At 35.3% G+C, this 19,351-nt stretch overlaps 1 protein-coding gene across 6 annotated transcripts in view; it reads right to left on the bottom strand.

The window, feature by feature from the left end:
• Positions 1 to 19,351, bottom strand: part of HIVEP1 (HIVEP zinc finger 1) — a 134,803-nt gene that overhangs the window by 20,062 nt on the left and 95,390 nt on the right. For 5 of the 6 annotated variants that reach the window (XM_039857957.1, XM_039857958.1, XM_039857959.1 and 2 more), the window contains exons 4-7: positions 11,868 to 17,779; positions 8,557 to 8,690; positions 7,660 to 7,835; positions 3,110 to 3,211 (exon numbers count right to left, since the gene is read on the bottom strand). In XM_039857957.1, the coding sequence (XP_039713891.1) occupies positions 3,110 to 3,211; positions 7,660 to 7,835; positions 8,557 to 8,690; positions 11,868 to 17,779 (6,324 nt within the window). The remainder of the gene's footprint in view (positions 1 to 3,109; positions 3,212 to 7,659; positions 7,836 to 8,556; positions 8,691 to 11,867; positions 17,780 to 19,351) is intronic. The other variant, XM_039857963.1, reaches the window with a different exon arrangement.

Below are 19,351 nucleotides of genomic sequence, written 5' to 3' on the forward strand. Positions count from 1 at the left end.
GGACTGGCAATGGCGAGTAAGGAAAGCTACGCCTAATATGTAATGCCTTACTCAGTTTGTTTTTTCAAGTATACATTGAATTTATGAAAAAGACTTGAAACAGATGTGAGAAAGTATTTATAATCAGCAATTCTGGTGTGAATACATGAGTGCGGATAATACAATTCTTTGTAATCTGTTTGTATTTAAAGAAAATCTCAAAATATTTTTTTAAAAGAACAAAAGCAGAAAAGGAAAACAAGACAATCTGTTTAAAACAACAAATATTTACTATATTCATACCTACATTCCAAGCCTATAATAAAGCAAAAGTAAAGGAATATATTGTTGGTTTATTAATAAGGAATAAGTAGGCCTCTAGTATGACATTGTACTTAGTTAATGCTAATTCACTATTCGAAAAAGTGAAACAATTCAAGTACACTATCCATAAATACAGTAGTTTAAAAAATTAAACAGAAAAACAGGTAAAACTACCTAGTTTTATCAGAAGATCTAATCTGAATAGAGAATTAGGCTATAAAGTTTGAGTTAGAATCAAAGACTTGCATCAAGTGCTTCTGGAACGAGACAAGAAATATTAAAATGAATGAATAGATATGTAAGTGCGTCAGCCACCCAGCTGATCTAAACAATGCATGATAATTAACGAAAACCATAATTAATTCTCCTAGGCAAATTTAGTATACAAGTACTACCTTTCCTTAACAAGTTAGAAGAATCTACAGACATTAATTTTTTTATATAATTTCTCTTCTTGAAGTAAAACATATAAGAGTAGATATGATGATAATAACACCTTTTATACTTACACATTTTTCAGACATCAGTATTTCATACTGTAACCTCTATTTTCTGCCTTTTCTAGTCTGTAGGTAATAAATATACTTAGTGAAACTGCCACTAATTTTTCCTAGCTTTTTACTTCTGAATTGCTCAATACAACAGCAATAAAGCAAATAAATAGAATGATTTTTTAAATTTAAATAGTTAGGGTGGTTAATTTATTGCATGATTACTAAAAGCAGAAAATAAATTGGATGAACTGTTTATATTATAAGTGAATTGCAGAAAAATTAATTTTATTAAATGTGTAAGTGTCTTTAAATGAAGACAATGACAAAGAATTAAATTCCTAGCAATTACAAAATCAGCTTTTATATGTGGAATCAAAAAAACAAAACAAAACAAAAAGACCCATAGAAAGACATCTGATTTGTGGTTACCAGAGGCAGGGCATGAAGGGAGAAGGAACTGGAGGAAGGTGGACAAAAGGCACAAAGCTCCGGTTACAAGATAAATAAGTACCAGGGGTGTGATGTGCAGCGTGGTAACTACAGTTACGACCACTGTATGTATGTGTGAAAGTTAAGAGAGTAAATACTAAAAGTTCTCATCACGAGAGAAAAATTTTTCTTTCTTTTTTTGCTTTCTCTTTTTATTGTATTTATATGAGATAATGGATGCTACCTAACTTACTGCGGCAATCATTTCATAATATATGTGTTATAGCATTGTGCTGTACACCTTATACAGTGATGTATGTTATGTCTGTTATATCTCACTAGAACTAGAAAAAAAAAATCATCTTTTTAATAAACAGATTCCTAGAACAAAAATGTTACATATGTTAATAGTGTATGTGCTTTCAAATCCTAATATCATCTTCAATATATATCAAATTGTGTATAAAACATTAAAAAGTTCCTTACTGTCCTAAATTTGTTATGACTATCTTTTCCTTCTATTAAGAGTACATCAGTTTATTCTCCCTCAGAAAGGGTTAAAGGCAGTCCCTTTGTGTGCTTACAAAAATAAATCATATCAACTGTACCACTTGAGATGTGAGTCATTTCTCTAGCATATTTAGAAATAAATTCAGGCTGATTCATTTACTGTGTTGCTGTTTGTCAGATGGAATTAGACGCATCTGATTTTTTACCTCTATTTTCAATGATGTCCTTACCATTTTCTCTTTGGAAATTTTCTCTACATTAAACTAATACGTATTAAGTGAAACAAAGCAAGTAGGTAAATGTTTAATGTAGGACGTTTTTCAAAAAAGCAGTAGGACAACTTTTTCCTTTAGCCTAACTTTTTTGTTGATAAATTCTGGGTTTTAAAAAAAGGTCTAACTATAAAAAAAGGAGTAATTCTATTCTCTAATTAGTCAGAACAGATGAACAGGTTTACTATTCCTCAAAATTGGTTAGAGATAAATACTTATATTTGTTGTTGAGTTGACGTTGTTAAGAAAACAACCAGTTAACTTTTTCAAAATAAACATTTTGGGGAGGAAAGCAAATTTCTTATTCCACAAACACTTCCAGAGCAGCTGCTTTATGCAAGGCACAGTGCTAATGGCTATGGGTGAAGCAAATATTATTCAGTCATCAATTCTGCTCGTAATATGCTTAAGAACCTCAGTAGGGAGGTAAGGTAAGCATGTAAATAGTCCCAAAATAAGGTAGAAAGAGACCCAATACTTTTAGAGATGACACTCTAAAATAGAGTTCAGAAAAGGGAAAAATTGCTTCCCACAAGTAGTGTGAGAAGGAAAAATCAGAGAAGGCTTCATGATGGCGGTGGAGTTGAGCTGGATCTTAGGGAAAGTAAGACTGATCAGTGAAGACTGGGAGCCAAGTTTGCATGGAGATTGAGGGTGGGGGTTTTACGGGAAGGTTGTATAAGTAGAGAGCCGGATCAATGTCATGTAAGCAGGAAATTTAAGCATTAGGGTAGGTAACCAAAGAAATGAGAAATAAGAAGTAGGTATGCACCAGAATACAAAGGACTTTGAAGATATAAGATCAAGTGGCTCATACTTTATCTGGTAGGCAAATGGAAACCAATGAAAGGCTTGGAGCAGAGGAGTTGTATGATCAGACACATGCTTCAGTAAGATTAATTTAACATTAGTGGGGACAGATGGATAGGAAGAAAGACAAATTAGAGACGAGCAAACTGATTAGGAGTCTACTGCATAGTATAAGAGATAATGAAAGTAGGAACACTAAGCAGTATCAGTGGGAATGGAAAGAAGAGTATGGATGCAACAAAATAGTACATTGTAAATAGCATTTATGAAAAATATGGAATAAAGCCTTACCTGATTCTTCTGTATCTTGTTCATCTATTAAACCTACTGAGACGCCTAAATCCACACATTTCTTGCTATGTGTCTTGGACTTCATGTGTTTTGTCAGATTTCCTTAAGGGAAAAGAATGTTTACTAAGCTTACATAGTATTATTTTGCTATCGCATTTGTCAACACTGGCAAATTCCATTCCTATTTCAAGTGAAAGTATAGATTCTGGTTATACAATTCCAATCACTAAAATTTGGACAAAAGAAAATAGTGGTACCTTTTGATTTATTAGTAATAGTTTTTCAAATCTGCCTCCTCTACTTTGATAATGGCTACTTTTGCCTTACAGTTTCTATTCTCTAGTCCTTATTTACTTCTTCAAACATTTTATACATACTTAAAGTCCCTTTCAGACAGCTAAGGTCTGTAGTTCCAAGAGTCCAAATTCTCCATCAGTTATGTCTGCTGGATCTCCCTCACAATATTTTGTTTCCTTGCATGTTTTTTAGTTTTTATTGTAACATTTCCATGGGTCAATTTTTTGATTGCTTCTGCCTGGGACCTTCATGATTTCACACCGCTGACTCTGGACCAGGTTTATTGTTGTTGTTGTTGTTGTTTTTACAGTATATGTACAGGGTTTTGCTTTTGAGCAAATAGCCTTCCCCTCTTCACGGTCCAAAGCCACTGGACAAAAGAGCCAGGCTTCTTTCAGAGGCCTCAGACTCAACTCCAACATTAACATTAAAACCTCAAGTCTGTAGGCACATATCTGACTTTAACGTCCCTATGGTCTTTTTATTATTATTATTTTTAATATCTGTTCACCATGCTAGCTTAGAGTGTCTTTTTTATTTTTAGTACTTGGGAATTTGTCTTTTTAAATTTTGAGCTTAACTATTAAAAACTGTATCTGGTTGTTGTTTTATTAAAAACAGTAATTCTGTATGTTTGAATCATAAGAAATAATTACCTGCATAATTGCACTTCACCATATTGACTAGAAGTCTCACAGTGTTATTTCTAAAGTTGTGATTCCTCAGGCAGCTGTTGTATGAACAAACCGCTATAAGAATGACCAGGCTAAGTGGGAACCACTGGGCAAGCTTGCCACAAGTGATCATGAATGCAGGGGGAGAGCTCAGATTTTTCTGAGGATATCAAGCACCCTGAGTGGATAATGCCATACACATGCAAAATTTCCAACAAGGGAAAATCATCTCTTTTGACAAAATAAATAAAATCTAATACTGAGTTTGGTCAGCAGGGCAAATTATTATTCGAGAATAATTAGATGAGCTAAAAATGTCTGAATCATTGGTCCAGATTTGGTGCTTGCAGTGGTTGAAGGACCTGCAAAATAGTTATGTTTACAGAGCCTCAATTCCACTAAAAATGCAATAAGCCCATGGAACTGGTCACATTGTTCAAGCCCTTTCCTGCACTAGATTGTATGTGCTGCATCCCAGAGCCTTGTGCTTTAGGGGTTGAAGTGTAAGAGGATGCCAAGGCCAGATATTGTTCAAGATTCAACAAACTCTAATCTTTGTGATTCTAGGGATAATACCTGGCTTAAAGAGCTTGGCCATGTCTCTGACATTTACTTTAAATATATGTAAAAAATAAAATATAAAGCAAATATGGCAAAAATATTAATAACTATTAAAAGTTGATAGGTATACTGGTGGTGTTCATTATACAAATCTCTTCTGCATGCTTCAGAATTTTCACATTAAAAAGTTATAAAAAATGGTTTGGCAATGTTAATGTGGTTGAAATTTCTACTTATAAGTCAAAATACTTTCTAGTGTCATAACAATATTACCAAATTACAAGGTCCCCAACAAGTTCCTTTCAAAAGGCTTTTGTTCTCTAAATAGATAGCCACAGAAGCTTATTTCCTTTCTAAAAAGTTAATATGTAATTGTAATGAGGCAAATTTGAGAATATGAGCATATTTCCATATAACTTGAGCTATTACTATTAACCAACTTCATAAATAATTTAAAAGACAAAAAATTTGCATTTTAAATATGCATGTTAAAATGCAAATATCCTGTAGCAATGCTATAAACTTTGTGAATTAATTTAATAGATAAATTTTTCAACAGATTTAATAAATATTAATTTAAATCCTCTGGAAAGCATGAGTGATTATGTTTCTAGGTTCCTATAGCTACATATAGAGACTAACTTTCTATGACATAAATGGGACTAAATCCTGTAGAGATGCTAGCTCATTGTGTATTTTCTGCTGACTTTTAAAGCAGAATAGTGAAAACAAATCAATTATTTTGAAAATGTATTCATAAAATAAACTAAGAGGACAAATGCTGATGTATAGATTTATAAGCATTACTATCAGAAGCATCAATTTCGAACACTACATCATTCTCTTGATAATATTTTGCTGTCTTTACATACATATACCCATATGAACACACACACGCACGCACACACACCACTATTACTTTCTGTTAATAACTGGATACAATGAATAAGAAGTAGAGGTGAACTGGCTAGGACAACAATGCAAACCAGAGTAGGGCAAAATCTATAGCCTAATCTTAAAATAAGCCTATTAATTATTTAGCTACCCTGAAAAGGTACTATGGAATCTGTTTTACATATATTTACAAAAGGTAAACTGCTACAAGGAAGATGACCATAAAAAAAAGACAAGTGTCATGCCAGGAATAGGGAAATACTGAATTTCTAATATTTTCTTCACCAGTCTCCTTAACTAGGGAAGCTTTCTTCAAATTAATATTTACATATAATTCCAATGAATTATCTAACAAAACAAAAAATTTAATGTAAATTCAGATATGCAGCATATTACAAAATGAAAGACATGAAAACTGCTAACATATAATGATCACTTTTCAGGGGTCACTGTGCCCCCTGCCCACCATTTAGTAAACATTTATCTAAAATTTTGCATGGTGTTATTTTAAATTATTTTGCTAAAATTAACACTTGGTGATTCATAATATTTTTCTTTGCCAAGAAATCTCTGTAGTTGGTTTTCCACAACTAAGTTTTCCTTCCTTTCTTGCCTTTATTTTATAAACGTGTATTTTTTTTTAACTATCCTGTTTCCTTTCCCTCCTTCTATTGAGAAATACCCATTTCATATTATACCTTGATCCTCTTTTCTTGGTAACATCATTCTTTACTTGGTAATCTTTTACTAGTTATACTGGCCTATATTACTGGTCTCCTGGTCTCACAGTAAAAATAGAAATTTCTTAATCAGAATCAAAACCAGTGAACAAGCAATAAATTAGGTTAAAATATCAAAGCACTTTATCTTATCAAAGCACAAGACCAGGAAAATCATCTTGAAATCCACCTTCTATTTCTCAAAATGAAGTTCCACATCACAATCAAAGGACTAAATAAATTACTTTTCCTTTCAAGTCTTCGTGATTTTGATTTCTTGAAACTTTTAAAAAACATTCAATACTACCCGAAGAACAGTTTTCATTTTTTTTCCGTATCATTCTTGTTTCAGGTACTATTGGCAGGTAAGAACTACTTTGATGCTACTTAGTCGCTACATATTCTAACTCTCTTTAAATGCCAATAAATACTAGCCAAAAAAGGTAACAAATTTTGCTAAAGAGTTGATCAATCTTTAAGTCAAAAAACTGCATAAAACAATATAATCAGAAAAAAGCAAATAACTCAAAATAGATAAAAAATAATCAAATTTTTTTTGCAGATGTAATCCTTTCAGACTGATCATTTAATGATTACATTACTTTGTTTTAGAAATATTCTTACTTTTTAAAGGGTGTTATATGAAATTAAAGTATCAAGTAACGAATTTTTATATAATGATTCATGAACAAGGAGCCTAATGGAGAAAGCAAACAGTTTATGGTAGTGTATTCATTATATGTAATAGGAAATTTGTAGAGGGTAAAATTATTTTAACTATAATAAAGCCTTACAATTTAAATAACATATAAAGAATACAGAAAGAGCACTAAATATAATTTTAATGACTAGTTCTGAGATGTATAAATGTTATATAGTACAAAAGTTAGAAAATTTTTGAAGCTGAAATTCAACAAAATTTGGGTAAAAAATACATCATAGAAAAGAAAAAGAAATGGCTGCATGCCTAAAATTAGATAAAACATGAATGCAATCATTATAAGTTCACTGCAGTTATTATTTAAAATTTTTCAATCTTTTAACACTGAAGTACATTTACATGTGATCATGAACATTTCTTTTTCTTCTTCAGCCCCTAGTACGTACTTTTGAAAATGTATTTGTCATCATGTTATGCAATTGTAATTTGGGGAGTAAAATAAAAAAGGGCAGTTGCTCCTTCTAAAATGTTATATTTATTATATACTAAAAGCATGTTATTAAAAAATTTTTTCCCAAGAGGTCTAGAAACATATAAAGAAAAAAGACTATAATGTTGACAAGATGTAATTTATATTAATCTATTTAAGTTACCGCATTTTTGGTCAAAAATATGTAAAGTTGAGTCTTAGCTCTACTAACTCAATGCATATAAAAAGGACTATGAAGTGATGTCATCTCATACCTTTCGTCTTAAAGGAGAAGTTACAGTAAGTGCAGTGGTAGGGGCGGACATCTGTGTGGGTTCGTATGTGTTTCTTTAACATACTAGGTTTCTTACAACGTATTCCACATTCTTCACAAATGTACTTTCCTCTTCCCCTGCCTCGGACATATACATACTCTTCATTTGATTTATATCTAATTTGAAAAAAAAGAAATGAATAGGGAGATTGGATACTAAGTCTTTGAGAAAATACTGGTGATTAAAATTCAACCTAAAAATAAACAAGGCACAATTTTTAGACTCAAACAATATAAAGTTTATGTACATACAAGTAACAGAATATTCTAGCTTTTCATATCAGCACTTAATATTCTAATAGGTAATTCTAACCAAACAAATCTTATTCAATACTGGGTTTAATTTTAAAATATTTCCTCTTTAAAGTCATTGGTTTAAAATTTTTCTTTACTGTTAAATTCAATCACAACAACTAAAAGTATTGAAATATTTCTGAGCTTCACTATAACTACAATTGGCTTTTACGTTTTGTTTTTCTCATAACCAAATACACAAAAACATCAAATAGGCACAGTTCACCTTTCCTAGAGCAGGTTTTCCAAGTCATTCTTTATCATAAATCAACATGAAATCCAAGGTTCACTCTGAAAACTTTGTTCTTAGCTGCCTCCTAGAACCTCCAATGTATCCTAAATAGTTATCGTTTTCTTAATCAAAATGGAATTATTTAACATAATACCTAACATATATTGTGCCATGAAGATTCTGTTAATAAGCTGAGAAACTCTGCAACATTTATATAAAATTGGTACTGAAATGTCTTCATTCACATGAAAGCAAATGTACATTTAAAAGGTAAGTTTAAATGTACATTTAAGAAGTAAAATTTGTACTTGCCCTCCATCAAATATTTTAATTCTTCTTGGTTCACTTTTGATTAATGAATTTTCTTTATCTTGCTCACTGTTAATTTCAGAGGCATCTTTATTGCTGAATTCAACTACTGTGGATTTTTGATTACCTAATGCTCTCTGAAAGGAAAAAAAAAAAGAGAAACTAATTTAATAAAACTGAAAACACAAACATGCTAATGTTTCACTTGGAAAATAAAACAAAGCAGAATACAGTGCATATAGTTAACTTCATAAAATGCATTTCAAGGAAGTAACAGGTTTAAAGGTCATTTGCTTTATCTCCCTGCTTATCTCCACCAAATCTGTCTAAACCACAGCAAACTGATAAATCTTATGCTATTTTAAAATCCCACCACAGTCTACTGACAACCCCAAATAAAAGCCTTCCAATCTCCCACACCCTGGTATTCTGTGAGTTTAACAGAAACTTTTTTTTAATAGACTAAGTATTTCTTCTAATATCTAACCAACCACTCATACTACAGTTTAAGTGTATCTCTTAAAATAATTTTTTCTCTTCAGATGGAAAATGTCTCATACTCCTGAGAAACACAATGAAATCTCCTTCAACTTCAGTGTACTGTAAAGTTAAAGCAAAAGCCCCATTTCCCAATATTTTATTCTCTCCTCCCATTACTTTAAACCATAATTATGTTCCTCTCTGTATCTTAATACTGAAAACTGTGAGACATAGATACAGGTCAACAGATTTTGGTGTGATAATAACTAAATCTCTAGAAAAGGTAATAAACATCGAAATGATAAGCAATATGTATTCTTCCATAGAAACATTATAGTAATACCACCTTAAGATTTTATACAACCACACCATTCACAAGTTTTCTCATTCCTCAGCCCATTCCATGCTCATATATCCTTGTGGGGCAGGCAGCACAGGTGGATCATACCCCAGTAAGGAAGGACACTCAGGTTAAGCCATTTGTCCAAGGTCAAGTGTTAACAGAAAGGCTCAAAGTCTAGTCCTCTGGCCAAATCCGACACAAGGCACAACTTTTCTAATCAAGGGCCTCTTTGTTAAAAAACTCCTTTAAAAAATCATATCACTGTGTAGATAGCTATCATACTAGGATAACTTAATAATAGTAAGTGATGAGAGGGTGTGTGTATCATGGACAGAGGGCTTCTGTGACCTCGGAAAGAGTATCCTGGGAAGCCCCTGTAAAGCCAGGAGTAAAGAAAAGCTGCTGGTCTCAGTTTCTCAAAAAGGTAGTCTGACGATGTAATGACACTGACCCATGACAGGTAAAAACACAACTGTCTCTTTTTCTTTTCCTGGCAAACACATCAGGTTTCCCCACAACGTATAATATATATACATACCTTTCCTTGACTTTGTACCTTTAACAGTAATCCTAGTTCTCATATTCTTTTCAATACCAAATCCCCACTTAGCTTTCGCTCACTTTCTTACTATCAAATTTGGTTTCCATTTATCGGTGACCAATGAACTAAATGCCAAAATCCTTATCATTTTCGTAGGTCTTTATATGCTAGACCACTCCATGGCACCGTATGTTGCCGATGCCTCATTTCTTTTACTTTAGCATTTATCTTTTTTTTTTTTTTTCCATTTTGAATTACATTAACATTTGGGTTGTGAGTTAAAAGTCAACCCAAGACCCAATCTTCCACAGCCACTTGCCCATATAACTTAAGTCTCCAGTGGTATTAGAACTGTTGAGTCCAGATCCCATCTTTATTTGACCTTTCTGCTCAAACAACCTTCCCTGAAATACCTTCTTACTTAATCTGTGTGATACCACTTTCTCATAGTTCCCCTACTTCCTCTATAGACAGACAATCTTTCAGCTTATATGTGGATGTTCTTTATCTATTCAACCCTTTAAATAGTAGTGATTCCTGGGATCCATTTCAGGCCCTGGTGTCTTCTTTACACTCTCCCTGAGCAATCTCACTAATTATACCTATGCACTGAAGAAGCTCTACCATGTTCCACACCTGGGACTCTCCTAGCTTCATATCTAGATATACAGTTCCGGAGGCATTTCTGCCAAACACTTGGTACTGAAGGAAAGCCACTTTTCACAGGCACTTCAGAAATATACATACATGAAGTTGTTTAAATTCTCATGATCAGGTCTCATCTTCCAACATTCTGATTTAGTAGATCTAGAATACAGTCCAGGTATTTCAAAATTAAATTTTGAATTTAATTTTTGGATGCGCCTTCCTTCACTGAGAAAGTATTAATGGCCCTCCACCACCATGCATATTCTTTGTTTTTTTTTTACCTACACTTCCAACTTTGAAGTATGTCAGTGTTTCAAACTTATAATACCTTCTAGCCATGAGACTCCTCAGATTTCTTTAAATGAACCAAGTTCTTTCTCATTTCCATGTCATTCATCAGACTGCTAAAATTTTTCATTCTTGTTTGCCTAAAAAATAATCTCTCCCCTTTTTTTAAGACTCAGCTCAAGTATCAGCACTTTCAGATCCTCCTCAACCTACTGAGAATATCAGAGACTTTCTTCTTTTAAAGTTATATATACTTCAATTATAATACTGAACAGTGATCTTTCCTTATTGATAAGTACATATTGTTTATGAACCTGAATTATGTGCCTATGAATCTGCAGAGGACAAGGACTTAATCTATAACTCTGAAATCTATAATTCTGAATGTCCAGAGTTCAACGTGATACTCTTATCAATAAATCTACCTACATATTAATCACAAATATTTTTTATTTTATACAACACCTCTAATAAGACTGATTCCATAAATAACATAAAATTCTAGTTTTATGATCTTACTCCATAAATCTTGACCAAATCAACTTAATTATGAAGTATGAGTTAGTTATTTTAGGAACGTGATTCTCAGAACTACAGAATGGCTCTCTGCTTATATTTCAAAATGACATATAACAATCTTCAGTTATTCACACCTCTGTTCCCCTGTATTAGTAAGGACAAAGCATAAACATAATCTCTTCTCACTTAGCAATAAAAACAAAATCTTAATATAAGAGAACAATGAAAGTAAAACCATGATTGTGCCATTAAGCAAAGATTTAAAATATTCAGCTGAGAAATACTCAGGGCAAGTTATTTTCAAAATGTTTCAAAACGGAATCACTGAAAGGACTCCAGCTAACCCCAGCAAACTTATCCTTTTTTTTCAAATAACTACAGTTACAAAGCACAATTTGCCATTACAACTTCCAACCAAAATACTTAAAAGGCATCAAGACATGTTAAAACTCATCTGCACAAACTATTTTTGAAGATAAATAATATTTCAAGTACCTTGCTTAAGTTGCTTTTCCACTTGCTTGAATAGACCAATAAATCTGATTTGGAATGGGTGGTTATTGCTTGACAATATAGTGATTTTCCAGTGTTTTGTTTTGAATTAAGGAGAGAAAGAGCAACTTTTGTAGGCAAACCAAGTGGATTTGGATTACTGGAGCTTACTGTCCAGTCAGTGTAGGCTGAAGTTTTCTGGTCATTCTGAGGCAAATGTAATGTTTTCTGTCTTAACAGACAACACCAAGTAAAGCTGGTTGTGGTCTTCAGGCTGGGGAGAGACAGCTGCCGTGTGTCGTCAGCATCTAACACTGAAAGAGCTGTGGTTATAGGTTGACTTTGTTCTTGGATGTTCACTTCGTCACCTTGATTTTTAACCTCTGGAGACTTCCTTTCTTGGTTATTATCTATACATTCTGAAGGAACTGGTGAATTTCTAACTGTAAGAGTTAGTGATGAGGATGACTTGATGTTTTCAAATTCCTGCAATTCTTTTATAGGTTCTACAACTACAGATTTAGAGTGTCTTGATGACAAATTATCAACAGGTAAAATATCTGTCAAATTCATAGCCTGGCTACTAATTTCAGGCTGAGAAAAAATATCCTGTTCCAATATCACACCTTCAAGGGGCTCTGTAGTACAAACCTGCCTCACTAAAACAGGTTTCTTCTGTTTATTAATGTCATTAGCTCTTGGATTCAGTGGTTCGAATGGTCTGATATCTGCTGCACAAATAGCTCCATTTTCATCTTTAGCTCGCTTTTGGTGCTTTTCCATGGCAATGTCTAAACTATTTGCTGGGGAAAGCATCCTTTTACTTGAAGCTGAAGATTCTTGCTGCGGGGAAAGTCTACCAACAGACATTTTCTGAGTTACAGGCAAGGATCTGGATAGAGAATTGTGGTCTATCTCTGAAAAAACATTTTCACAAACAAGTTCTTCCTCTGGGTTTGGCAAAGCATTCTGGTGAACTTTTTGCAATTTTGGCAGAGAATTTTGTTCTTTGCTGATTGGCACCTCACTATGTTTAGCCTGGCAAATTGGCTGATTGGACAGATCTTGGGTCACGAGTATTTGTGGCAGAGGTGTGACTGTGGCGAAGCAGTATGCTGGAATATTACTCTGCAGATGCATGGGCAGCGTAAATGATGATGTTGGCACCTTCTGCACCTGACCACTGAGCGGCCCAAGCTTCAGTGGTGGTGGAGGACATGAATTAGACATGGCATCTACTGATTTGGTTGGTAGTGCTAATGAAGTTGCACGATGGTCGGCCTCAACTGGCTCTGAAAGAACTTTCTTTGGAAAAGAATGAACAGGATTAGAAGAGCAAGACTGGCTTGAAGTAAAAACCTGACACTGAAGTTGATATTTGGGAGCAAAGCAATCCTCACTTTTATTAGATTCACATAAATTGGGATTTGCTTCTGGTTTGATACTCTGTGTAGACACCTGCAGAGACATCTGCGTGTTTTGCTGGCTAAGGGGTGCATGGACGTGATTAAACAAATTGATACCAAAAAGTTGATGAACAGGAAAGATGTTAGCAGAGCTGGAATTTGAAGTTTCTGTTTGTAGATTAACTTGAGTCTGAGAGTGCACAGTATTTGCAGGAAACTCAGCTAAAGATGTATTAGTGAGCTGAGGCCCCTGAAATGGTACAGCATTCACACCGGGAACGGCAATAGTTTGGAGGGATGATGAGTTTCCAGGAGAAAGATGACTATCTGGAGCTATGTTTAAAGATATCTGCCGTATTAGTGGGCCTCTCCTTCTTTCTAAGAGAGGCACGTGCCCAGTCATCCCCATGCCAGAAGGAGATGTTGGAGGCTGTAATTCAACAAGTGGCGTTGTCTGAGGTGAAGTTATGTTTCCACAGTCAAACGATTTACTTCTGAAATCAGAGACCTCCATCAAAGTTTGCATGCAGTTAATCTGTTCTGATGCAGCACGCCTCATTTCCCGGTGGGTTCCAGGTACATTAAGTGTATTAGAGCCAGCTGGAATCATGACAAACTCTGTTTTACTGAGAAAAGCAATTTTGGGGGGAGCCTCAGTTTTTGAAACATCTTCTACATCTAATGAAGCAGAGAAACTCGAAGTGTGAGATAAACTACTCTCCCTACTTAGACTCCTGGAGATGGTGGAATCAAAACTTGATTCAGTTGAAGAATGCTCTATCTCAGCAAGACGAAGCCTCTTCTTTTTGGGAGGTAGTTTCTCTGTCGGCAATTTTGACAAGGTCTCACTACGCTGAGGCCAACTGAACTTCTCTGACTTTTCTTGATCGAGGCCTTGGGCTTCAAGATCCTGATCTGGCTCTTCCGTGACCAGAATTTCTGGGACTTGGATATTGTGCTGCCGGACAAGTCTTGAGGGCTGTCCTAACACGTGTCGTTCATTTGAAAGCTTTCTTGAAACTTCCTGAAGTTCTCCTCGAAGAGTGTCTGATGGTACAGGCTGGTGAGGATGAGACGTGTTCCGAGAAGGGTGACTTTCCTCTTGGGAAATTCCCATTACTTTCAGGGACCCGGGCTTCCCTGTTCTACTTGGCTTCTGGAAACAAACTGGGGAGCCTCTTTCAAAAGACTCAAGCTTATCAAATGAACTGGGTCTGCTCAGTGAGTTTGTATGTTGGATGACTGAGATCCCAGTTCCATGTCTCTTCAACTCTATCTTGTCCTGGGCAGCTGAACTTATCTGTTGTTCCATGATGGTGGACAGCTTCGGATCCATGGTCTGGTCAGGAACTCTGGCAACAAGCTGAATCTGGGAGTTTTGCAACTGTATATTTCTATGATGCTGGTCACTTGTTAGGACATTATGTTTAGACAAACTGGAAGCAGAGCCCAAAGTATTCTGAAACTGGAGGCCTTCGGAGCTTTTTGGAGAAGCTCCACTTTCATTTTGCTGAAGTTCATCATCATCTCCAACACTCTTCATTTTCCTTCTTTTTCTTATCTGGGGTGTCTGTTCCCAGCCCCCTGTGGAACTACCAACTCTGTAATGTAGAATCTGAGGCTGTGTACTGCTAGGCACGGGGCTGTGTTCAGGTTCTCTCACAGCTACCTTTGTTTTTGGTCCATGTAGCTCTGAACAGTAAAATTTCTTATGATTTTCAAAATTTTCCAGTTTTCTGTACCTGTTTCTACAGGTTTCACACTCAAACATCGTCCCTCGCCCTTGATGAGATTTCTTTTTTTCTAAATGTGAACCTGGTAACAATGACTTGTTTCTTGCAGACACAGTGTCACTAGTGATACTGCATCCTTGATAGCTCTCATCCAAGGACTGTCCAGTACCGAGAACATGGTTTTCATTTGCTGAAGAGTCTTCCACTGCTGCCTGTCTGACAAGGGTACGAGGATGTCCACTTTGGGGCACAGAAGTGTTAGGTCCCGATACAAAGACATCATCATAGAAAGTGCCAATTTTGTCATCAAATGACTGACTTCCTCTCAGTGGATGAGGGGGAGGTATTATGTTTGCAGGTACTGCTGAATAACCTGTGGTAGGCATCGAATTACTTCTTGTAATGGGCAAACAGTCAAGGGACGGTACGGACAGAAGAAACACTTGTTTTGATTTCTCAGTAGGGGTAAAAGGGGACTTTGGTATATCAGAGCTTGAACTTGTTCTCCGTCCCACTGGTTTTAAATCAAATTGGAAAGAATCCTTAAATATGTATGATTTGGGGGAATCAATACTTCCTCGTCGTGAGAGAGAGGTTCTCCGTGGCTTTACACTATCCAGCTGTTTATCATCTACCAAGGCTTCGTTGTCGGAGATAAGCTTTGATATCCGTTCTTCAAGTGTTTTTGTTGCCAAAGGTGGACGCATCTGACCTGGTAAAAGCAATGCTTTTTCACCTGTTGGCAATGTAGAAGGTGCAGAAGGCCCATTAATCTTATTTGAGTCTTGTTCTATAGTGGGTAATGTTCTGGCAAAAGGAGTTGGTGGACTCACTGTTTGATCGGCACTTTCAGAACGTGAAAAGTAACCAGAATCTGTACTTCCTAAACTTCGAGGACTCAGAAGTTTTCCTTGTTGCTCTTGGGAGTAATCGGTAGCCTGCTGCCTTTGTAGCTGGGCATGTACTGTTCCTACATGAGATTCTTGTTTTCCCTCTGGCTGACTCACGTCCCCTTTCTGACGGGACTTTTCAATAGTCTCTAGGGAGGACGTCCAGGCTGAATGTGTCAGTACATTCGTTACCTGAAGATCCTTCTGTTTCTGTGCACTAGAAAGTTCAAGCTTAGAATCTGTAACCTTCGGGCTGTCAACTCTTAAAGGGGACACACTGACAGGGTGCACCACAACTTTTGGTAACTCTGTCACAGCTTGTGATTCTGAAGATTTCTCCTGTAATGAAAAGTCACCTACCACATGATTTGGATTGGTTGGAATGGAACTTGATTTTGGTAAAGTTTCAGAATTTGATATCATTTTCATTATTTGCACAGGCTGAAGGTCAACGGAGCCCAGGTCATTCTGTCTTTCGTCGGCAGCACTCTCGTCATCGCTCTCACCACTGTCTTCTACATCTGAATGAATAAGTGTTTTGGGGGACTCGTGTGACAAGAACAAACCACCAGCATCTGGCTGCAAGACGAGACCCAGTTTGATAGTATGTGCATGGGATTTTTTGTGCTTGTACAGATTACTTTTAGTCTTAAAGGAAAATCCGCAGGTCACACAGGGATAGGGTCGCTCTCCAGTGTGGGAGCGGATATGCTTTAAAAGCACACTTGGTTTTGCACAAGCTCTATTGCAATACTCACAAATATATTTTCCTTGTTTTTTTGGCTTCTGATCTTTCAGAAGAAGATTGCACATTTGCTCTACACTATGATTAACGACAGAGGCGACAGGAGTTGAATTATAAATTGGTGTTGAGGGTGACTGTATAGAATGGGCTGGACTTACTGACATGGGAGAAGCAGAATCCATTTGCTGGTTTTGAGGAGTAACCTGAGTTCTACTGGAAAGTGAAGTCAGACCTACAGATGATGTCACTGCTATATTATAAACCTGTTCAAGTTTGGTGTTCTCTTGATTTTGCAGATTCGTCAGTGATCCTGTGAAACCTGAACACACTGGAAGCTGTTGATTTTGTTGGTTAGATTTAGAAACAAAGTGTTCGTGTTGATTATATGAATGAGAAATTGACTGAACTGATGTTTGCTCACTCTTCTGAGCAGCAGACACATGTACTGTGTATGAGGTACAAGAAGACTGTGATTCAGCAACGAATTCTTGTGAAGTCTGATTTGGGGAATCCATTGAGTTGTTTTTTAATTGAGAAGGGGGTCGTACAGTTTTATTTGGTCTCAGTTTTTCTATCTTAACTGTACAAGGTGAGCCCTTTTGTGACAAGGTGCTCAGTTCTGGCTCCATTGCTTTCAGTAAGACATCAAATGCGGTATTTGTATACGAGGAGGAAACAGGACTACAGTTAGAGGAGATACATTCACTATGGTCAGTCCTGGTTTTACTTGAAACAGAACTAGAATCACATTTTCCATCTAAGAAATTTAACTTGGCGGGGTCAGAGCCTTCTGATCTCCATCTACGCAGTTCAGACGGATGCTGCAGACACAAGGGCTTCTTTGGGGAGACGGATTCTTCAGACTTAGAGGCTTCGGCAATTATCTCAGGTGTTTCTCCATTTTGTTTCGTAAACTGCGTCCCATTTTTTACAGGACTATGATTCTGTTTGTTGTGAGACTCTGAAGCACTCTGAAGAACAGTGAAAGATGACTCTTTCGTATTTTGTTTATGTTTTGCCTGAAGAGGATTTCTCAGTGGCGATTTTGGTATTTTTTTCAGGTGATTCTCTGCCACAATCTTTTTTCGTTTCACGCCTTTAAGTGATTCTGAAGTTCCTTTAATACCAGCCTCTAAGAGTTCTGTTAAAAAAAAAAAAAAAAGTTGGTAAAATAGTACATATACCAACTATAATTTTTTTCTCTTAAATTAAGACTATTATTATTATTGAGTGTGTTAAGACAACAGAACAAGGTAATTTAAGAAAAGTCTATTTAGGATAAAATTGCATTCTAACATTCTAAGACTGTTGCCAATCAAAAATCTATTGAAACAATCATACAAAGACCTTAGCATACATTTCTAGAATGCTGTGTTCCTTTCTTAACTCCCTTCTCAACAAGATCTTAGAACCAGATCTTTCAAAACTAAGTAATCCTCCCCTTTCGCCTTTATAGCTGAAGATTCTATCTACACAACACTCTGAGAGAGCTGGCCCACAAATAAGAAAAGTCAGCCTCTAGTGCAGGGTGTTTGATTGTTTTATCACATTTACTATATTTTAAAATAAACTTCTTGGCAAATTTCTAAATAATATTACTGCTCTAAAATATGCTATACTGATATTCTTATGAGAAAAGGGAGTACTGTATAATAATTTTTAGAGCAAAAATACCCCATATCTCAAAATAACCATATTAGCTTATAAAACCATGAAATAATTGCTTTATTAGCAATTATATCGATGAACAAAAATATATAAAAGTAAAATAAGCCACTTATTTGTGGCTTTTCACCAACAAAATTAAAACGTCATAATGTTGTAATGATCCTCAGTTAAAAAAAAAGTCACCAATTTAACTGAATAAAATATTCAATGGCTGTGTTTCTTTGTAATTAATGATAGATAGGTAGGTAGGTAGGCGGTAGATAGAAAGAACTTATTGCAGGAGAGAGGAGATGAAACTGACTCCATTTCTGGCTGTGCTGGAAATAAACTGGCATCTAAATGGTATCAACAACCCACAATCTCTGTCAAATACTGTATTACTGAGCAATAATTATTGGCCATTAATTTAGTTTGTTTCCATTTATTGGATGTTTGGGCATATAAAAAATTATTCAAGTATATATTACTTATTTGCAGAAGAGTCAAATATTCTAATTTCTCATTATTTTCAAGTAGCTGTTGTAATGCACATATTTGAAATTCATATTAGATCAAATGCCTATACCACAACCACTTCATGTTTACTGATAAAATTCACATAAAAAATATTCTAGTCATCTTGTGACAATTTATGTACTGTCATATGTTTAATGAAAAAAGTACTAATCTGATAAAGATACATTTACTGACAATAATCAGGCAAACAATATGTAAGGTAGTAGGGCCTGGGGTTGTCTCATAACTAAACTATTTGAGCTGAAGAATGTAACAGAAAAAAAGTCAGTATTGTTGCTACCTTTACAAAATGTTGTTGAGCAAATCCTTTATTCTTCAATCCACTAATTTATGAGATGCTGTTTTACCAGTGGTTTACCCTCTTATAGATCAATTTAACAAAGTCAGTATGTGTTTATATCTCTCATTAACTCTATCAAACAAATGAGCAAAAGGAAAAATGATAATCGTCCAGGGTGAGTAGTTTCCCTACTCACTTCCAAAAAGCTTGGAGGTGGGTTGAAGTAAAAGTTAAAGCCACTAAGCTGCA

The sequence above is a fragment of the Pteropus medius genome, unplaced genomic scaffold (genome assembly GCF_902729225.1).
Source record: "Pteropus medius unplaced genomic scaffold, Ma_sr-lr_union100, whole genome shotgun sequence".
Lineage (NCBI taxonomy): Eukaryota > Metazoa > Chordata > Mammalia > Chiroptera > Pteropodidae > Pteropus > Pteropus medius.